This window comes from Arvicola amphibius, chromosome 4 (genome assembly GCF_903992535.2).
Source record: "Arvicola amphibius chromosome 4, mArvAmp1.2, whole genome shotgun sequence".
In the NCBI taxonomy this organism is placed as follows: Eukaryota; Metazoa; Chordata; class Mammalia; order Rodentia; family Cricetidae; genus Arvicola; species Arvicola amphibius.
This window is the reverse complement of record NC_052050.1, coordinates 137,126,428-137,148,665: the sequence shown is the minus strand read 5'-3', so window position 1 is coordinate 137,148,665 and position 22,238 is coordinate 137,126,428. Positions and strand designations below refer to the sequence as shown.

The following is a 22,238-nucleotide window of genomic DNA, read 5'->3' as shown; positions in this document are numbered from 1 at the left end:
ATACAATACTCTTACACAGACACACGTGCAGGCGAAACACCAATGCATCAATAAATAAATCCTTTTTTTTATGACATTGAACTTCAGATCCTCTACCGCTGCCTCCCAAGCGCCGGGATTATAGGCACGTGCCACCACACCAGGTGTGTATCGGACGCTGACTGTAAACCCAGGGATTCCCGCCTGCTCATCCATTAGGTGTACACTACCAACCGAGCTCCAGTTCCCGCCCTATTTGGTTGTGCTGAAATGTGAAACTCCGTGGCAGTAAGTCCATTGATTCTGCTGTGCAAACCTTGCTTGCTACTCTCCATCCCTAGAACTTACCTTTCATTCTTTCACACTGAGTCTCTGCACCGTTAAACATTAACTCCCAGCCTACCTTCCTCTCCTGGAACACAATGCCTGCTGCTATGCTGTGTATACGAGGCTGGTAACTCAGTATTTCGTATATAGGAACCATCCCAGCCACATTGTGCTCTTACGACTGGCTTATTTCACTTGGCATGACATTTCCAAGGCTCACCCTTGCTGTACCAGGTTTTGGAATACTTTGTTTTATTTTAGCTTGCGAGATAGGCTCTTGTGAAATTGAACGCGGGCGAGGCTTGACCTCACTCTGTAACACAAGCAGGCCTTGAACTTGGAATCCTCCTGATTCCACCTCCCGAGTGCCAGGATTTCAGGTATGCACCGCCACCATGCCCAGGTCAGAATGTCCTTTTACACAGGCAGTATTCCACTGTTCAGTACCTTGCTTGTGTTCATCCCATTACTTCATATTGTCTGTGGTTGTGTTATTTCAGTTTTCATTTGTGGATTCTCCGAATTCCCTGGGGGCAAAGACACAGGCAAAGCCTGTGGCACGATGCTGTCCAAGAGCCAAAGAGCTGTGCAAGCCCAGATCCCAGCCCTGAAACTCAGCTCTTTTATAAGATGCTGAACAAAAACACTGTGACAAGCACTGCTCTTTCTTCTTGTTTGCTTGTTTGTTTGTTTGTCTCCAGCAATGGGAGCCATACACTCTAAGCAAACATTGTGTTGCTGAGCTGCGGCCTCAATCCACTTCTCCTGTTTCTTTTGACCTCTTGGCCTTCTTGATTTCATTTTTTATTTATTTTGCGTCATTCTTGCTAAGTTGCTCAGGCAACCAGCCTTGAGCTCACTCTGTAGTCCAGCAGGGTTTGAGTCTGTGCTCCTCCTGCCTCAACCTCCCTAGCAGATGGGTTTATCAGCCTGTGACACCAACCTTGGCTTAAGATATACCACGTAAAAATTATTTATTTTAACTGCATGAATGTTCTGCCTTTCTGGGCATGCCTAGTGCCCTTGGAGGCTAGAGTGGGCATTGGAGCCCCTGGGGCTGGAATTACAGATAGGTGTGAGCTGTCACATGGGTGCTGAGAACCCCACTCCTCGGTCCCCTGGAAGAGCAGCCTGTGCTCCCACACACTGAACCATCTCTCCAGCCAGACGTGGACCACTTTAAAACAAAAATAAACAGCTCTCCACAGTTGCAGGGCTAGGCTGCTTGGTTTTGTGGGTGTGGTATCTCTCTCTCTCTTGTACCTCATGGCCGAGTATCCCACAGGAGAGGGACAGGGTCTTGCTCATCAAGGCTGGCCAGGAAACAGGAGCCAATACACTGACTCAGCTTCTAGGCACAGACAGTGTCTGGGTATGCGCTCCCAGGCATCATTTCTCAACCCATCTTAGTCATCACCTAAAGCAGCTCCGTGCTGAGTGCTCACACTAGCGAGTCCTTCCTGACGTCCTCTCCTGAAAGCACCTGACAGGTACATGTCTGGCAGGTGCGCGTGAATAGGTATTTTGCATTATTGATATTAAGCAGGCAGGGGTAATTTGACCACTCTGAATTCATTACAGTCAGGTTACTTAGGTACTGAGGGGCTTGCACCTTGGAAGTATATTTTCCCTGACTGCCCCGCATCTTTCCAGTCTACTCTTTTGTTTGTTCGAGACAAGGGTGATCTATGTCTCCCTGACGGGCCTAGAACTTGCTATATAGACTAGGTTGCCCTTTGCCTTCTGTGTAATAGGATGATGGACATTTGCCATCATGCCTACCTCTGGCCTACTTTAAAAATAACGGACCAAGATCAGCATCAGAATATTATGCTGACAACACGAAATATAGTTATCTAATTCGGTAATTCTCAACCTGTGGCTCACAACCCCTTTGAGGGTCGCATATCAAATAGCCTACATATCAGATTCACAGCAAAATTACAGTTATAAAATAGCAACAAAATGATTTTATCGTTGGGGGAGTCAGCACAACATGAGGAACTGTACTAAAGGGTTGAATTTGAAGCATTGGGAAGGTTGAGAACCACTGATCTAATTATTTTTAAAATGTACTGTGTATGACGGGTGGTGGTGGCACACTCCTTTAATTCCAGTACTCAGGAGGCAGAGGCAGGAAGATTCCTGGGAGTTTGCAGCCATTCTGGTCCACAAAGTGAGTTCCAGGACAGCCAGAGCTGTTACACAGAGAAACTCTGTCTCATAAAACAAAACAAACAAACAAAAAAACCAAAAAAGTATTAAATACAAAATTCAAATATGACTAATTACACACTACTGCAAAATTCCTTTCATTGACATATAAGTGGTCTATTTCAGTAATTTGGGGTGATTTTTTTTTTGTATTTTTCTGGCTGTTGTGGGTGCAGAACCACTTTCACAGAAAGCCCTTGGAGTTGCAGAAGGAAACATAGCTTTCACGTCACCCTGGAGTCCAGCCAGCTGTACCCTCCTGACATATTTACAAACCTCAAACATGGTATAGAATAAAATTCTCTAATCAGGTAAAAAAATGGCATTCAAAATACACAAGCGTGTAGCATCATGCAACAGTGATGTCAAATGGGATTTAAAGGTTGAGGAATTGCATGATCCCTAGTCTCTTGGGTTTGTAAATGGAGAAGCCAATAAAGCCTTGGATCTTTTCCCTCAAAATATGGTGTGTCATTCTGCTTATTGTTTTTTCTGTCCATGTGTCCTCTGGCACACACTGTCAGGCTTCAGGCTAAGAATCTGATGTCAGGAAATGTTCACCAAAGGACACATGCTCACAGGTAGGTAGGACAGATGAACAGGAGGCATGACGTACACAGCATGCTTACCCATAATGCTGTGCACTCTTGCCACAAAAATGAGAATTATGAGAGGTAATCGGCACCATCTAATCCTCCTACCAAGTCTATGTATTTCAAGATATCGTGCTGGCCATGATAAGTACATGTAATTTTATGGTTAAGCTTTTAAAAAAAATCAATTGATTTTTAAACAGATGTGGATGTCATTTAACTCCTTCCTTTATCGCAGTTGGAACTGGGAGGCATGATGTCTAGAGGATGATCATATTCTAGAGTAAGACAGGGTGGAGAGTTCACTACAGAGCAAAGTAATCGTTAATATCAGTTATGAAACTTCTTCTGTGTATTAGTGGGGTTATTTGTGTTGCTGTTTTTAAATCGTTGGGGCTGAATCCAGGACCTCACACATGTAAGACAAGAACTGCCCCATCTGCTCTCTGTTCCTTACCCTGGTTATGAAACTTCTAACCAGAATTCACTTAACTTCAGCGGACTGATGTGAGAGGCCCCCTCCACCCAGATGTGCCCTGCCCCTCCGCTTCAGATAGAGCCTCATATGCTCACATACAGGGTCCTTTGCTAACATGTGTCTAGTAACTTAGGCAAGCCTTTAAGCACCGTGTTCTGTTCAAAGACCAGACAAAGGTATGATGGAGTATTCTATGGGCCCCTAGCTCCAAACCCAAGTCTCCCTACCTGCTGTAACACTTGACCATGATGCCTTTGCCTACTGCTCCAACACACAGCTCAACAGAGCACCGTGGAGATGCTGGAGAGACCTGGAATCTCTTAAATAGCCTTGCCGAGGCAGACACAGGGCCAAAGCGTCTGGCAGGATTAACATTAAGCAAAGGCAGCATTTGGAGGACTTCATCATCTGTTTCTTTTTTTTCCCCCTTTCAGTTAGAAGTCAGAGTTCTGGAAATGTTTTGTATTGTAATCCTAAGCAACTGGATTCCTGACATTGTTGAAATGTATTTTAAAAAACCCCAATTTTATGAGTTGCAGCAATTAGCTTGGATAAACTGCACATGCTGGTGAAGGGCCATGTTAAGGCCAAGGAGGAAGCTTCGGCTGATATTCCAGGAAGAGAGAGATTTCTCTGCAAACACATTTGCTCTCCAATGACCGCAAATACAGAAATGTATCATCGCGCAGAACAAGAGATTTTAGTGACTACCCAAAACATATGTGTTACTGCATGTCTTATTTTATGTGCATGAGTGTTTTGCCTGCATGTATGTCTATGCACCGCATGCGTGAAGTTCCTGCAGGAAGCTAGGAGAAGGCATCTGATATGCCCTAGAACTGGAGTAATGCAGTTGTGAGCTGCCATCAGGGTGCTGAGAACCGAACTCAGGTGACCTGGAGAAGCAGTCAGTGCTCTTAACCACTGAGCCATCTCTCCAGACTCATATGCGTTTCTTTTAAGACATAAATTATTCTGATGACGAAGACAGTGCCTAGTACAGAAATTGTAAAGTACAGGAAGGGAAGAAATAAAATTGACATAATTCCAATAAGCAGAAATGAAAGTGACATTTGATACAGGCATTTCCAGGCTTCTTTCTCTGACTACTCATATATAATATAATTGCCCATGTTCCTATTTTAGATAAAATATGGTCATGTGTTATATGGAAACTGCATCTTGATATTTTCAACACATGTTACAGGATAGATATTTTTAAAGTTATTAAATTTTCCTAGAAATCCTTTTTGTTGTTGTTGTTTTTAATGTGATGCTGGGAAGGAAACCCAGGGCTTTATGCCTGCTAGGCTTGTGTCCTCCACTGGCTGATCTACAGAGGGGCCCTCTGGAAAACAGCTCAATCACGGTTCCACGCTGATGTCTATGTAACCCTTACTCTGCTGTTAGCAGTCGGAGTGTCTTCATTTTTCTCCAACGAATGATGTTGTGCGTAGATCCTTGAATACATCTCTATTTTTAAGATTCTTTTTAGGTTTCTGCCATCTATTACTAATAATTTCTATCTGGCGATATTAACTGGTACTCCCACGTACAATATATAAATATGCCCCCCTTGCCTGTTCTCTTATGAACACTGGGTGTTTGAAAACAGATGCCAATTTAGTAAACTAAATATGACTTCTGCTAGGGTTTGATATGCCCCCAATAGGTTCCTGTGACAAGAGATATCCTGTAATGAATTTGAGTTTCGTTGTGGCCATAATAAGGTTCGGTGGATCTTTAGGAGCTTGATCTTGTGTGAGGTCATCATCCTTATCATATGTGTATCGGTGTTTTTTTTCTGTATATATGTTGGCGTACCACATGTGCAGTGCCTGCTAGTGTCAGTAGAGTGTGTCAGATCCCCTCTGGTTGCAAGCTACCCTGAGTGCTGGGATTTGAACCTGGGTCTTCTGCAAGAGCAGCCAGTGATTTCAACCACTGAGCCATCCAGCCAGGCCCAGTGAGAGGTCTTAATGCCATCCCTGTGCTGCTCTTTGATAAAAATTAAGGTAGCTCTTACTGGACTCTGAATTAGTTATCACAAGAGGTTGTTATAAATGAACAGGCCTGCTGGGCCAGTGGGACAGCCTGCGTTCCCAGCAACATGGGAGGGTGGAGCAGGAGGAGGGGAAGTTCAAGGCCTGCCTCATTTTTTTTTTCAATTTTGTAATTCTTCCCCTCTTCAATATTTTTTTTTTAAATTTAAGACACATCTTTGTGTAGCTCATGGTGACCTTGAACTTGCTTTAGCTGAGAATGACCTTGAACTTGATCTTTAACTCCTGATGTTCCTGCCTCTATTTCCCGTGTACTGGGATGACAGACATGCACCACCCCAGTGGTTTATGCAGTGTTAGGGAGCAAACCTAGGGCTTTGTACATGTTAGGCAAATGCTCTATTGACTGAGCTGCATCCCAGCCCTGCACTAACACACACACACACACACACTCACACACACACACACACACTCACACACATACACACACACACATACACACACACACACTCACACACATACACACACACACACACTCACACACACACACTCACACACACACACACACACTCACACACACACACACACACACACACACACACACACACTCACACAATACAAAGGGGTAGGAATATAGCTCAGTGACAGAGATCTTGACAAATATGTATGCATGTGCGAGACCCTGGGTTTAAACTCTAGCGCCACAGAAAGAGAACAACCAAACAATACAGAAAAGAGCAAACCTGGCCACTGCCTGGTTGCTCTGATTTCCCATCTGACTACATCTCCTCCCCATCTTGCGTATGCCCCAACCATTGTGATTCCAGCCACCATGGTGCTTTCAGCGGAGCTAAGCCAATATCAGTCCCATGCTCTTGAATGTTGTTGTTGGTTGTTTTACTCTTTTAGATTTTTTGGGGGGGCCCTCCACCCAGGTCCCAAATAAATCACACATGGAATCTTACTCTTTCTTGTAAATGCCCAGCCTTAGCTTGGCTTGTTTCTAGCCAGCTTTTCTTATCTTAAATTACCCCATCTATCTTTTGCTTTTGGGCTTTTCTCTTTCTCTATTGCTGTATACCTGTCTTTACTTCTTGATATTTTTTTTTGTGGCTTGCTGTGTGGCTGGGTGGCTGGCCCCTGATGTCCTCTTCTCCTTGTTCTATCTTGCTCCTTCTGCCCTCCTGTTGTTTTCTCCTCCTATTTATTCTCTCTATCTGCCAGCCCTGCCTACCCTTTCTCCTGCCTTGCTATTGGTGGGTTAGCTCTTTATTAGACCAATCAGGTATTTTAGACAGGCAAAGTAACACAGCTTCACAGAATTAAACAAATGCAACATAAAGAATGCAACATATCTTTGCATTTTTTAAACAAACGTTCCACCGCATAAACAGATGTAACACATTTTAAACTAATATTCTACAGCACCTCCTTTTTTGTCTAAATAAAAAGAAAGGCTTTAACTTTAACATAGTAAAACTATATTCAACAAAAACAATTATCAAGTAAGAATTATTTTACAATATTGAGTCTATTTGCATTTAGCAAATTCAGAGAAAATGCGTTATCTATCCTATCTTAGTGAATCCAAAGTTTTATACCTAACTTACTTTCTTTCATAATTAAAGAAAACTGCAGCTATACATATCTAGTCTTCAACTCCATCCAAGACCCCAGAAGGAATGAATACTACCTAAGTAAGCAAGAGGTGGATTGCAAACAATTTCTAAGACTCTAGAAATGACAGAGACATCTGGTTGCCTGGACAGTCACCCAAAGTTTCTCTGTGACATTGGGGCATTCATCTTCAGTTGACAGGCCTAACGTATCTCACATGCTTTTCAATGAAGCCGGAAAGTCGAAGAACTGCTCAGCCTTGTATTGTCAAAGTTCACCAGTTGCTCTTCTCTGTGTCCTGCAGAATGTCTGGCAGACTCTTATGTCAAGCAGGAACCCTGAAGGACCCATACCACCTTGTTTCGGCAAAGTTCAACAGTAACTTTCCTGTGGGTCCTGCATGTCCAGTTTATACATCATACTGTCAAGCAGTCAAGGCAACAAGCAGTTTCTTGCCTAAATGGCTAATCTTACCACAGAACTTGTTCCTATTCCTCATCTAGGAGTTAATCCTCGGGGTTATTTGCCCAATCATATTTGGCAGATGGATGTTACCTATGTGGCATCTTTTGCCAAACTGGGATTTGTACATGTTTCTGTGGATACTTATTCAGGCATGCTCTTTGCCTTCGCCCACTGGGGGGAAAAGGTGGAGGACATGAAAAGCCATTGCCCTCAAGTTTTTGCCTACATGGGGGCCCAAAATTGATTAAAATGGACAATGGACCAGCTTATACCAGTAGAAGCTTTCAATTATTTTGTGACAGTTATAACATCCTTCATAAGACAGGAATTCTTTACAATCCCCAGGGACAGGCCATAGTGGAACAAGCTTATCAAACTCTCAAAGACTATATTCACAAAACAAAAAAGAAGGAGTATAGTACTCCCCAGGATATCCTTTCTAATAGTCTCTCTATATTACGCTTTCTAATGTTTGAATCGCATACCCTATCTAAGACAGAAGTTGGTACTAGGGGCTGAGGTATTGCTGTGATAGACCTGTGTGTTTGGAGGAATTTGAACTTTGGGTTAGGAAAGCAGTGCAATGCTTTAAAGCACTGCTTAATGGGCCATACTAGTAGGAGCATGGAAGACAGAGGTACTAAGAATTATCTGAACTGTCAGGGGATCTCTCAAGAGCTTTCAAAGGAGAATAATTTTAGTATGTTCCCTATAGATCATTCTTGTAATATTTTGGTGAAGAAAGTGGCTACATTTTGCCTTTGTCCGAAGAGTCTACCTGAGGTTAAAGTGAAGAGCTTTTGTTGGCAGAAGAAATCTCAAAACAGCCTAGTATAGACTCTATCATGTGGTTATTAGTGGCGACTCTAATGAAGATTTATAATGACAAAGAGCAAGCTGAGCAGTAAAATACAAAATGAAAATTTTGAGAAGAAAAGAGCGTCAGGAAGTGGAATATATCCTGGGTTCAAGGAGACAAAGGAATTAAGAAATCGAATAAAGGGAGCCCTGACCTCAGAGCAAGATCCCTCCCAGATAAGTTTCCAACTTGTGGAAAGGTGCTAAAGGGAAGTTTAGAGCCAGTTGTGGTGGGGCACACCAGAACTTTTAAGGTGGAGGCTGACAGATCTCTGAGTTCGAGGCCAGTTTGGTCTACAGAGCAGGTTTCAGGACAGCTAAGCTTAGGTAGTGAATGACAGAAAGCTGGTGAAGATGTAATTGAATAAGGGGGCCATGTTCCAGCCTTAGTAAGAAGCAGAAGTTGGCAGCTTCGGCCACATGGTTCTGGCTTTAGGGTGAAGGATAGAAGAAATGGGTTATGGATTTTTTTCTCTACCTAAATAAAGCTGCAGAGGCCAGACATGTGTCAGGGGTGTCCCTGAATGGAGACCTATTAGGTCATTATGTGAAGCTGTGAAGTTGAAGCCTAGATTGCCTTGGAGAACTCAATATGTTAAAGATGCCAGAGCCGGGATACCTGCCAAAGAGAGCTGCTAACAGGGAGTGGAACCAGTCCAAGAGAAAGACGTATGTTTCAGTCAACAGACTTGAACAAAGTTGGAACTCTGAAGAGCATTTTGACATCAGACACAGAACTGTAGAGTTTGGAGTTTGCCCAGTTTTCGGTCTTACTTTGGTTCAGTATTTCCTCGTTATGCTCTCCTTCCTGTGTTTTGGAGAGGTAATGTATATACTGTGCCATTATATGTTGGAGGTATGTGATTTGCTTTCTTCTTTTGATTTTTACAGGGGGATTGCAGTTAAAATATTACCATGCATCTCAGAAGAATCTTTGGACTTTGAAACAAGTTTGAAACTGTAGACTATGGGGACTTTTGAAATCAGACTGAATAATTTTTTTTCATTGGTAAGTCTATAAGCCTTTGAGGGTCAGGGAGTGGAATGTGGTGGTTTGAAAAAAAAATGGCCCCCAAAGGGAGTGGCACCATTAGGAGGTGTGGCCTTGTTGGAGAAAGTATGTTATCGTGAGGGTGGGCTTTGATGTCTCTTTTTGCTCAAGCTTCCCTCGGTGTGGCTGCCAGTTGACATCCTGTTGCCTGCACGATATAGCACTCTCAGCTCCAGCACCATGTCTGCCTGCAAGCCACCATGCCCCTTGCCATGATGATAACGGACTGAACCTCTGAAAACTGTAAGCCATCCACCCTCCATTCAATGTTTTCTTTATAAGAGTTGCCACGGTCATGGTTCTATCAGCTCTGCTTCTCTAGAGAACCCTGACAAATACAAGTGTGGACTCCCTACAAGAAGACAGAGTTACAGTCCCAGTACTCACTTCAGCTACGTCACAAGCCACCTGTAGCTTTCAGTAGGTGATGAGATGCTCTCTTCGAGCCTTTGCAGGCACCTTCAGCCATGTGCACACTCACCAACACACACACACAAATACACACACACAATTAAAATAAGTCTGCTTTTTTCTTTTCTTTTTTTCCTTTGGTTTTTTCAAGACAGGGTTTCTCTGTTTAACAGTCCTGGCTGTCCTGGCTCTCACTCTATAAACCAGGCTGGCCTTGAACCTACAGAGATCCACCTGCCTCTGCCTTCCGAGTGCTGGGATTAAAGGCGTGCGCCACCACCAACCAGCTAAAACAAGTCTTAAAAATTATAATAACAAGGTTCAAAAAGGAGGGCTTACTGTTATAAATATGAGATCCATTTATAAGTTAGGTATGTTACTCTTTTTGGGGGATATGTTTGGAAAAACTATACCTGTTGAAGAAACATCTTAAAAGCATCCATCTGACTCACTGTCAGCAAATCTCATTCCATTTCAGACACATCACTAAATCCATAAGAGAGTTGTGTAGGGTTCGTGTGCCACACGCATACCGTCCTTGGAGGGAGTAAGTGGAAGCTCAAGTCAGACTGGCTTCTCTGGCTGTGAGGTCTGCAGAGAGTCTGCAGAGAGTCACTGTGAGGTCTGCCGAGAGTCATGCTCACCGTGGGGACAGAGGGGCGCCTGTATAAAGCCTGCGGTGGAGAATTCCCCGTCCCACCTTTAGCCCCTGGTACAAAGCAGGCTCAGCGCTTCTCCTGCACTATTTCCTTCCCCACTCCCCTACATAGTCACCGAAAAGCGCCAAGTGAACTACAGCCAGCCTCGTTTGCCACAACTACTCCGCGAGTGTTCTCCGTTCATTTTTCTCTGGATCAATTTGCCTTCTATTTCTCGGGAAGAGGAGACCTGCGGCAGGACTGGGACTGGAACTGGTGGGTAACCAGTAAATGCGGTGGTGGTTAGGAGACGCACTTACACAGCCCTCGAGAAAGTTCTGGAATTTCAGGTGACAATGTGATAAATCCTCATAAATCCTCTGGCCTCCAGGGAAATCAGCTAGGCCCCTGCCAAATATCCTCAGCTGAAGGTACTGTCAACAGATGCCAAAAGTACATCGTTGTTTATTTTCTCCATGGGGAGCCTCTGTGTTCCCTCTTGACCAGAAAACAGAAAGAAAGCCGATGTTCAGTTTAATGCTGCCCATTCCAAGATAAATTTGTTTTCTGTAGACCCAGGGAAAGAACAAACAGTAGACATATTGGCGCAATTTGCCTTTGCCCTCTGGAGAAGCTGGCATCTCGAACGCATTGTTTATGCTCCCTGTTTGCAGACAGGTGATGGGGCTCAGGCTACTTCCCTACTGCTGATGGGAACTGGCTTGCATTTAAACCAGATGGCACATCCAAAGCAGATTTATTACGTTTGGAGGGAAGAAAGGGCGAGATTTAAACACACACACCACACACACACACACACACACACACACACACACACACAAAGATGTCTGATCTTTGCTTTTAATCTTGGCTTGATCAATTAGTGCTTGAAAAATATCCTTAGCAAAATATAGACTATGAACTGCCTTTTAATTGAGATGCATGTCCTACAGACACTCGTCTGTGTAAAAGAAATCAAATAACAGCTAGCAGAGACCACATATTCTTTTCTTGCAGCAATGGTACCGAATGCCAAGCTCTGACCTGGGGCTTGGGGAAACTTTTGGTTTAAGGGATTTCTGCCTTCCCAGAGTGATGTTCTTCTAAGTTATCTGTAAGAGCCCAGTACAGTGGCCCCTGGAGCCAATGCCAGCTCTCCTCTGCCGTGGTCTTATCACTCTTCGACTTGAAACACAGCAGCAGGTCTCGGGGACCCAGACTGGTTACATCCATCTCCCCAAACCCTCAACCAAAGGGACCAGCTATGTGAGTGTTGTACTCCACCCTCCTTTGAGTCTTGATTCTACCATTCCATGGCTCTGCTTTCATTTCTGGGGTAATATGAAGAGTCTACTATTCAGGGAGGTTGTGAGAATTAGATGAAATATAATGTGAAAAGCACATAGCACCATGCCTTGCAGACGTTGAAATTCTTGTGTGTGTGTGGTGTGTGTGTGTGTGTGCACGCATGTGTGCATGTATGTGTATACAATTGCATTCACATACCTGTATAGGGCAAGAATGGTAGAAATACATTAATCGTCTGAGGACATTGAAATTCTTAATATACCTCAGATCCTATAACTGGCAATTACTCTGGGATGTTTCAGTTATTGGGGCTCGATGACATGATTCAACCAACTTTGCCTTCATTTCTAGCTATGAAATGTGGGCCACAGTGTTGGTGGAGACTGCTCATTTGTTCCCGGACGCTCAGACCCGAATAATCACACAGAAACTATACTAATTACAACACTGTTCGGCCAGTAGTTTAGGCATATTCCTGGCTAACTCTTACATCTTAAATTAACCCATTTCTATTAATCTGTGAATCACCACGAGGCTATGGCCTACTGGGAAGGTTCTATCTGGTGGCTGGCGTCTTTTTCTCTGGCAGCTACCTGGTGTCTCCTTGAATCTGCCCCCCCATCTCTCTATCTCTCTATCTATCTATCTATCTATCTATCTATCTATCTATCTATCTATCTATCTATCTATCTATCTTTTCCAGCCTGGCTGTATTCTGTTAAGCCACTGGCCGAAATCAGCTTCTTTATTAGCCAATGGTATTTATAGCATACAGAGGGGAATCCCACATCACCACAGTGGACATTTCTACTCAAGCTGTCTGTCATACTTGAAGACTCCTGCCTTCACCAGGGACAACTGGCCAGGGACCCATGCTTCTCCTCTCTTGTAATTTTAGACATAGCCAGCATTTTGTAACACTGCTCTTTCCTATCTGGCTAAAGATAACACAGATAAAATCACCTCCATGATTTTGAATAGACCATCTCCCTTTTAATTTGGCTTTACAGAAATGGAGGCCATCCAAGGAAGAAGGAACAGATAAAGGGCCATCATTCTAAAAGGTTCTAAGCTTGCTCCAAAGAGAAACAGTAGTCAACCTTCCCAGACTCTGAGGGAGAGTTCTGATGTGGGATATCCTTCTGTGTTGCTTTTATTGGTTGATGAATAAAGCTGTTTCAGCCAATGTTAGCAGAGTAAATCCAGGTGAGAAATTGGAACACAGAGAGAGAAAGAAGGCAAAGTCAGGAAGATGTCATGTAGCTACTGAAGGACACCACAACCTCATGGTGATATACAAATGAATAGAACTGGGTTAATTTAAGTTGTAAGTGCTAGCTAGAAATACACCTAAGCCACCAGCCAAACAGTGTTGTAATTAATATAGTTCTTGTGTGATTGTTTGGGTCTGGGCAGCCCGGAAACAAACCTGCAACCTCTGTTTAGGGAGCTCAAGGTCACCTTCCTGTGAAGTGTAGTAACCCAGCCCTGGTTGACATTAGCTCTGCTGGGTCCATTGATTACTGAATTTCCCTTTAAGACCAGACAGGTCCTTTCTATACTCCAAGGTTAGTCAGAACCAGAGCTAGTCACAACCTCTGGCCGTGAGGATTTTTACTTTGAAACTCCAGAGCTGCTGAGTGAATGAAACCAGCACTATTTTGAGAGCCTAAAGTGGCTGGATGAAGTGAAGGAGCTGAGTTTCTGGGACACAGTGTTTTCTGGAACTCTGAAAGCATAAAAGAAGAGCAAAAGAAAAAAAAAGGCTCCTTTTAAAGAGCCAGTAGGTGAAGAAGCTGTACTGAGTTCCCAGGGCTGCCTGGTTCTGAGCCCAGACTGTCTCTCATTGTGGGAAACCCATAGTATTGTGTGAACTGGAACATTAGGTCACTTCAACAAAAAGGTGAATTGCTACTGACCAAATTAAAATTCCATGGCAGAGTATGCTTAACTGATCTTTAGAATCATGCCTCTTAATCCTGATAAAATAATGTAATCAGAAATGATCAGGTGGCAAGTTCTCTCCTAAAAAACTGTCATTCTCTCAGGGAATCCCCGTCAGTTGTCCCTGTATTTTCACTCATTCGGTAGCATGGACTCCAACTGCAAACTTGATCCCTGGGAGGAAATAATTAATGATGATAGGGTTCTTTTCTTTTTTTTCTTTTAAATAAACCCAAACTACAATACAACACCAAACACCCTACAGACCAAGGAAGAAGCCAGCATCCAGAGGAAGTTTCCCATGTCAATAATGGGTCTTCGCAGGAAATGACAGGGTGACGTGACCTTTGAGAGAGCATGAGGGAGCAAGCCTGATGATGTGCTGGAGATGGGGCTAGTGGAGAGGACCAAGTCGACAAGGATGGCAATGAGACTTCAGTCTGGGTGTGAGTCCAACCAAGCGGGAAATCTGTCAAGACGGAGGAGAGTTAACTATGCTGAAGATGGACCAAAATTCAAAGATGAGAACGTTCAGATGGAGCTTGCGACTGGTCTTAGGGATAAAAACATGCTATGTAAATGGAGACTTTTACCTGGAATACCCAGGATGCTCCTGGCACCTTAGGCACATTTCGACAGCCTAGCTCAAGACATTGCCTTACACACACACACACACACACACACACACACACACTTTCCAACATTGCCTTTCACACACACACACACACACACACACACACACACACACTCTTTCCACCCCTGAAAAGACTGTATGCTCCAAACTCTAGGCCAAGGATCCATGCACGAGATGTTATTGTACTGACAGGGCAGCTGCTCCAGGGCTAACAGTGTCAGAGGCAGAGAGTTAAATAGAAAGGCCTATACTTGGAAGGTTTTAGACTGTTCATGAATTGGATCCATGACATCAAACATCCAAGAGAACTTCTGATAGAGTCTTCCTTTGCCAAACAGACATTTGCATTAGAAAAAGGGAGCAAGTAGAAGCTTGCCATTGCAGGATGTGGAGGTAGCTCTATAGGCCCATATTCCATGTGCTACTTCATGTTGGCAGATGTGGCTCCTGCTTGCCCTAACCTGGGATCCATCCACCAGTGATAGCCATGTGGGCACACAGCTGGTGATGCCCCATGCACACACATTCACATAGACCTCAGGTTGAACTCATGATTGATCTCTTTTGAAGGAGCACGAAGCACTGCCTTGTCTAATCTGTGTGAGTCAACTTTCAGTTATTATCACTGATTGCTGCTATGATCAACTTACAAAAGGAAAAACTTTGTTCTGGTTCATTCCAAGAACAATGGGCACTGCTGGATTTTGTGCTCTCTTCAGGGCAGGACATCAGAGAGGGGAGCACGTGGCAGGAGGGTACTTGGCTTCATAAAAGCTGGAAAGAGAGAGAGAGAGAGAGAGAGAGAGAGAGAGAGAGAGAGAGAGAGAGAGAGAGAGAGAGATTGGGAGGGATTTTCTTTGAGGGCATAGTCCTAAGGACCCAGCTTCCTCTAATAAGGTGTCATTACAAAATGTTTCGGCCACCTCTCAATAGTGCCAGGCTAGAAATTAAACCTTTAGTATGGGGGCCTTTGGGGACATCCAAGACCCAAACTACAGAACTCCCATTTATGTTGGAGGCCGTCAACACCTGAAATTTAAGTTCTTTCATACCTAAAATGTTCTAGAAGGTGGAGGGGGCATGTCCCCTTGGCACATCAGAAAATTAACCACTTGGAATTGGAGCATGGGCTCAGTAGACCAGGCTGGGTGTCCATGCAGAGGTTATATATAACAGAGTTCCCCCCCTCCCTTCGTCCCTCTGTCCCTCCCTTTTCCTTCCCTCCCTCTCTGCTTTCCTTCTGTTATCTAAAATATTCTTTCTCCTGATTTACCATTTTAGTTTTCAGTAGACTGGCTTTCAAAGAACCCCATTCTCTTCTTTATTTGAAGCACCATTGTAGCCAAAGTTGGCTTCACACTTTAAATTGTCTTGGTTTAGGCCCTTAGGCTGCCGGAGCGACAGGCTTGCTCTACCACACAGCTTCAGGAAACTCTGGAGCAGGCTTCTCCCAAACTTCCTCAGTATTGACTTTGCTCCAGGAAGATATTTTATCTCACATGCCTGCCAGACACCCTGAGCTCCTACTCTCATGGTGGAGGGGTGTGGGTTGGGGTGGTGGGGCAGCCTTTCTAGCCAAGGGGATCTTGAAACACTTTGCAAGCAGAGAATAGTTCCTTGCAGGCAGACTCACTCAGCTCATTTATACCAGGCTTGGGAGGGGCACAGCTAAGGTCTGACTGGCTGGACCCCACTCAGCTCTCCCTATGAGCTAAACAGATTATCTAATGATGAAGGAGAAGAGTTTTCTGAAGATACTTATAATGGAAGGGTACTAAATTTTTTTTGATGGCAACTGTTCAGTAAGGGCTTTCTAGATGCTATCTTTAGGACTAACTTTAGCACTTTTGGACTAACATGGAGCTACTTAAGATGCAGTAGGGCACCGAGGTCTAGCCTGGGTTTCCTCCTCAGGCAGAGGAGCTTATTCCATTTGTTAAAAGTGGAAGATTCAGAGCTGACACTCAAGAACAGTGTAGGCCAGGGTGTGCTCAACCACCCCACCTGTGGAGTCAGCAAACCTCCCAATATTTACTGGTAGATTAGAGATTGGTTAATGTCTTTGAGGCTCTTCCTACCTCCGTGAAAAACTACAGGGTCAGCCTCCATGATTTAGAACACACACACACACACACACACACCACCTCCAAGAGAATACTGGAGTCCTTGAGTGTTTAATTTCACCCTTCAGGGCGAATGCAGATAAATATGGACAGCTAAATTACTGATTTTGCCTGAGGTATCCAGACTAGCCCTGGGAGCGATCTTACTACAGGATGCTCGCCCAGGACTTGGTAGTCATCAATGGGGCGGATGGATGTTCTGTCTGTTTCTCTCTTTGAAGAAACAAATGCACCGAACATGGATGGTCCTCGAATGTCTACCTGTACGCACTAAAGCTAGAATATGGTAAGCAGTGAATTTAATAAATTTAATTTGAATCCCTGAGGGTGAGAACTATTTGATTACTTAAAAAAACTCCCTTGTATTTATTCGTTGAGAAATTTATACATGGATACAATGAGTATTGATCATAGCTAGTTTTCCCATTCAACTCCCTCTATACCCCCTCATTTCCCTCCTAACTTCATGTTTTTCCTTTCTTCTCTTGCTCTCCCTCTCTTTGCGTTCTTGCTTTCTAGAATCATATTGAGTCCAAATAGCTGCCCTTATTTCAAGGTGTCCGGCCAACTGCTAGAGCCTTAGTAACCTATCAGTGGCTGTGCCCTCAATGAAAGTGACTGTCCTTTTCAAGCCATTAATCGCCAGTGGTTCCTTAGATAAGGTGATGAGCCAACTCTGAACAAAGTTTCAAGGCTTCGATAAATTCGGAGATTTTTTAGTATGGATATGCTATTAGACCAACTCCTTTCAATGGAAACAAACCCAAGCTGAACACAGCGAAAATAAGCCTTATGCCACCGTCATTTTCTTTACTCTCCAAGAGCAACAAGAATGTCGGATTTAAGATGTTTCATGCGGTTGTGACGCTAAATGGGTTAGACCAGATAAGACACTTTGCTTTGTGTCTGACACCCAACCACCCACAGCAGGCCAGAGAGGTGCTGGCTCAAACGAGGGGAGCTGAAAACTAGGCTTTAGTTGACCTAGTACACATGAACCCCAATAACTACTTATCAAATGAATTAGAGGTTGTCTACTCTCACCTATCTGCCTTTGGTTTAACCACACTCTCGATCTAAGCTCCTTTGACACCGGGTCCTTGCATTCTGCCTGTTCTGCAATGGTGTGGATGTAGGGTGCAGGGAAGGGAAAGTGAGTAAGAATGAGTAAGGAAGCCGGCTAACTCCTACGCTTTAGGAATGAATAAGAAATCCTTAGAGACCCACAGCCAACAAAGAACCCGATGCAGGGGAACCCAACCCAGAGACCCCAGAGTCCTACACAGCCTTGAGGATCGCGTACGGTGAGCCTCATAGAGGGACAAGGTCCACACCACTAACCCCACCAAGCCCAGCGCCCCCAAGCCTCTCAGTTTGCGTTCGCTTGCAACTCCCGCCCCCGGGGCGGTGCCGGGAACCAGCAGCGCCTCCGCCGGTCACGTGGGGGCCGCTCCACCGGGCGGCGCTGTAGCTTTCCGATCGCGCCCTCCCTGCGCCGGGGACGCGGCGCTCGCGCTCCCGCCCGAGCCGCGGGGAAACGGAGACAAGGAGACGCCGCCGCCCCCGGCGCGCCCCGGCCCTGCGCCCGCAGCATGCCGGCAGCGGAGCTGAGTGCTGCCCTCCTCCTGCTGCTAGCGGAGGCGACTCCGCCGGCCTCCGGGCCTCCGCTGCGAGGGTAGCGGGGCTGGAGTCGGCTACCCAGACACAGCGAAGCGGCCGGAGCTGGAAGAGGAGCAGGCATCCTCCGCGGCGCGGCGGGCGGCGGCCCTGCTGCCCGGCGCGCCCATGGCCCGGGAGCACGGAGAATGCGAGCCGCGCTGCGCGGCCGCAGCCCAGCTCCGCGCCGCTTGCCCGGAGCCCCCCAGAGCTGCCCGCGTCGCCACCGCCCCCCAGCTGCGGGCGCCCTGTCTCTGGCTGCGCTAGGACCCACGGCCGCCGGCCGCGCAGGGGTGGTGGCTCGGAAGCAGCGGGAGAGCGAGGGCCCGGGCGCCGGCTGGGGTGCAGCGCGGCATGCAGCTGCGGGCTCCGGTGCCGGCGTGAGGGTTGTCGGCGCGGGGCCCCGCCATGGCTGGCAAGGACAGTGGCAACCTGAAGACGGTGAGACTGTGGCGGGACGCCGCCCTGCGCGCCAGGAAGCTGCGGAGCAACCTGCGCCAGCTCACGCTCAGCTGCCCGGGGGCCGGAGGCGACGCACTCGACTCCCCAGACGCCCCCCAGCTGGTGCTGCCGGCCAACATCGGGGACATTGAGGTGCTGAACCTGGGGAACAACGGCCTGGAGGATGTGCCTGAAGGTCTGGGGTCGGCTCTGGGCAGTCTTCGCGTCTTGGTTTTGCGCAGGAACCGCTTTGCCCGGCTGCCCCCTGCGGTGGCGGAGCTAGGCCATCACCTTACGGAGCTGGACGTGAGCCACAACCGGCTGACAGTCCTGGGTGCCGAGGTGGTGAGCGCCCTAAGGGAGCTGCGCAAGCTCAACTTGAGCCACAACCAGCTGCCAGCTCTGCCTGCCCAGCTGGGTGCCCTCGCCCACCTGGAGGAGCTGGATGTCAGCTTCAACCGGCTAGCGCATCTGCCAGACTCCTTCTCCTGCCTCAACCACCTGCGCACCCTCGACGTGGACCACAACCAACTCACCGCCTTTCCCAGGCAGCTGTTGCAGCTGACTGCCCTGGAGGAGCTGGACGTATCCAGCAACCGGCTGCGAGGCCTACCTGAGGATATCAGTGCCCTGCGTGCCCTCAAGATTCTCTGGCTTAGTGGGGCCGAGCTTGGCACCCTGCCCAGCGGCTTCTGCGAGCTGGCCAGTTTAGAAAGCCTCATGTTAGACAACAACGGGCTGCAGGCTCTGCCCCCCGAATTCAGCCGCCTGCAAAGACTCAAGATGCTCAACCTCTCTTCCAACCTCTTTGAGGAGTTTCCTGCTGCGCTGCTGCCCCTGGCTGGTTTGGAGGAGCTCTATCTTAGTCGCAACCAGCTTACCTCAGTGCCATCCCTAATCGCCGGGCTGGGCCGGCTTCTCACCCTGTGGCTGGATAATAACCGCATCCGCTACTTGCCAGACTCCATTGTGGAGCTGACCGGCCTGGAGGAGCTGGTGCTTCAGGGCAACCAGATCGCTGTTCTGCCCGACAACTTTGGCCAGCTCTCCCGGGTAGGCTTGTGGAAAATCAAGGACAACCCACTGATTCAGCCCCCTTACGAAGTCTGCATGAAGGGGATTCCTTACATCGCAGCCTACCAGAAGGAATTGGCTCATTCCCAGCCAGCTGTGCAGCCCCGCCTCAAGCTGCTCCTAATGGGCCATAAGGCTGCAGGGAAGACCCTGCTCCGGCACTGCCTCACTGAGGACAAAGTGGAGGGAGATCAAGGAGGAGGGGACAAGGAGAAGAGCTACCTACTCTTCCCTCCCCTTGGGAGCAAGGGCATCGAGGTGACCAGCTGGACTGCTGATGCTTCCCGGGGCCTGCGGTTCATTGTGTATGACTTAGCCGGTGATGAAAGCTATGAGGTGATACAGCCCTTCTTCCTCTCCCCAGGAGCCCTGTATGTGCTGGTGGTCAACTTGGCCACCTATGAACCTCGCTGCTTTCCTACTGCTGTGGGCACCTTCTTGCACCGGGTGGGGGCCCGGGTGCCTCACGCTGTGGTGTGCATTGTGGGCACCCACGCGGACCTGTGCGGGGAGCGGGAGCTTGAGGAAAAGTGTCTGGACATTCACCGCCAGATCGCGCTACAGGAGAAGCACGATGCAGAGGGCCTAAGCCATCTAGCCAAGGTAGTGGACGAGGCCCTGGCTCGGGACTTCGAGCTGCGCTCTGCCAGCCCCCATGCAGCCTACTATGGTGTTTCAGACAAGAACCTTCGGAGGCGCAAGGCCCATTTTCAGTACCTGCTCAACCACCGGCTGCAGATCCTCTCCCCCGTGTTGCCTGTTAGCTGCAGGGACCCCCACCAATTGCAACGCCTTCGCGACAAGCTGCTCTCTGTCGCTGAGCACCGAGAGATCTTCCCCAACTTACACAGAGTCCTGCCTCGATCCTGGCAGGTGCTCGAGGAACTGCACTTCCAGCCACCTCAGGCACAGCGACTGTGGCTAAGCTGGTGGGACTCGGCCCGCCTGGGTCTGCAGGCGGGTCTGACAGAGGACCGGCTGCAGAGTGCCCTTTCCTACCTGCACGAGAGCGGCAAGCTACTCTATTTCGAGGATAGCCCGGCCCTCAAGGAGCACGTCTTCCACAACCTCACCCGCCTCATTGACATCCTCAATGTCTTTTTCCAGAGGGATGCTTCTTTGCTGCTGCATAAGCTGCTCCTAGGGACCAGTGGAGAGGGGGAGGGGGAGGGGGAGAGTTTCCCCTCCATGGCAGTGCCCACCTCGGGTCAGGACCCACTCCGGGCCACCCAGCTTCATCATTATGTGGAAGGCTTCCTGCTGCATGGGCTTCTGCCAGCCCATGTCATCCGGTTGCTGCTTAAGCCTCACGTCCAGGCCCAGCAGGACTTGCAGCTCCTCTTGGAGCTGTTGGAGAAGATGGGACTCTGTTACTGCCTCAATAAACCCAAAGGCAAGCCTTTGAACGGCTCCACAGCTTGGTACAAGTTCCCATGCTACGTGCAGAATGAGGTGCCCCACGCAGAGGCCTGGATCAATGGGACCAACCTAGCTGGGCAGTCTTTTGTGGCCGAACAGTTGCAGATCGAATATAGTTTCCCCTTTACCTTTCCACCTGGATTGTTTGCACGTTACAGTGTCCAGATCAACAGCCATGTGGTGCACAGGTCGGATGGGAAGTTTCAGATCTTTGCATATCGAGGGAAAGTCCCTGTGGTGGTGAGCTACAGACCCGCCAAGGGGGTCCTGCAGCCGGACACCCTGTCCATTGCTAGCCACGCATCGTTACCAAATATATGGACCGCATGGCAAGCCATCACCCCTCTGGTAGAGGAACTGAATGTCCTACTTCAGGAATGGCCTGGACTGCACTACACTGTGCACATCCTCTGTTCTAAGTGCCTTAAGAGAGGGTCCCCCAATCCACACGCTTTCCCAGGTAGGTGGAGGGGGTGTTGGGGTTCACTGGTGGTTCGCGTTACATTGCGGGTTTGGAGACATTTGTTTCTCATGTGGGGGGATGCTTCTGTAGCCTCCTAGGCTCTCCCAGGTGGATCCAGAGTGGCTATGACAATCGCCAAAGCAACGTGAAATGCAGCGGCAAGAGTCATTTCCTTCTAACAGGGAGACTCATACTGCCCAACTTAAAAACATCTCCATGTCTCCTTTATTATTCTTTGAAAGTCAGCCACAGTTTGTAACGGGAAATCCCAGGTGACTGACACAGAAGCTGGGATGAGGGTGGCATTCGCCCTGTGCTGAGCCTGGGTTCTCACAGCCATTAGACACATGTTGTCGCAGGGAGGAGTCTGAGTCTGTGTCGGTGGTGGTCATAGTCTTTTGTTTAAAGTCCTGATGTAGCCTAGCAAGTCAGAGTGAGGGCAGGCGTTTCTTGAGACATCCGAAGAATGTTCTGTAACCGTGGCAAGTGATGGCTGCGTGGTCTGTTAATGAATGCCTGCCTCTAGAGAGTTCGGACTGGAC

General features: G+C 47.4%; 1 protein-coding gene across 3 annotated transcripts in view; it reads left to right on the top strand.

The window, feature by feature from the left end:
• The first annotated feature begins 18,123 nt into the window (after positions 1-18,123).
• The window catches only part of Mfhas1 (multifunctional ROCO family signaling regulator 1), a 90,149-nt gene continuing 86,034 nt past the window's right edge, over positions 18,124-22,238 (top strand). For 2 of the 3 annotated variants that reach the window (XR_005284978.2, XM_038325286.2), the window contains exon 1: positions 18,125-21,693. Coding sequence is in view for 2 of the 3 variants with exons in the window: in XM_038325286.2 (XP_038181214.1) it covers positions 18,708-21,693 (2,986 nt within the window). In the remaining variant the exon portion in view is untranslated. Of the gene's footprint in view, positions 21,694-22,238 lie in introns of all 3 variants that reach the window. The other variant, XM_038325285.2, reaches the window with a different exon arrangement.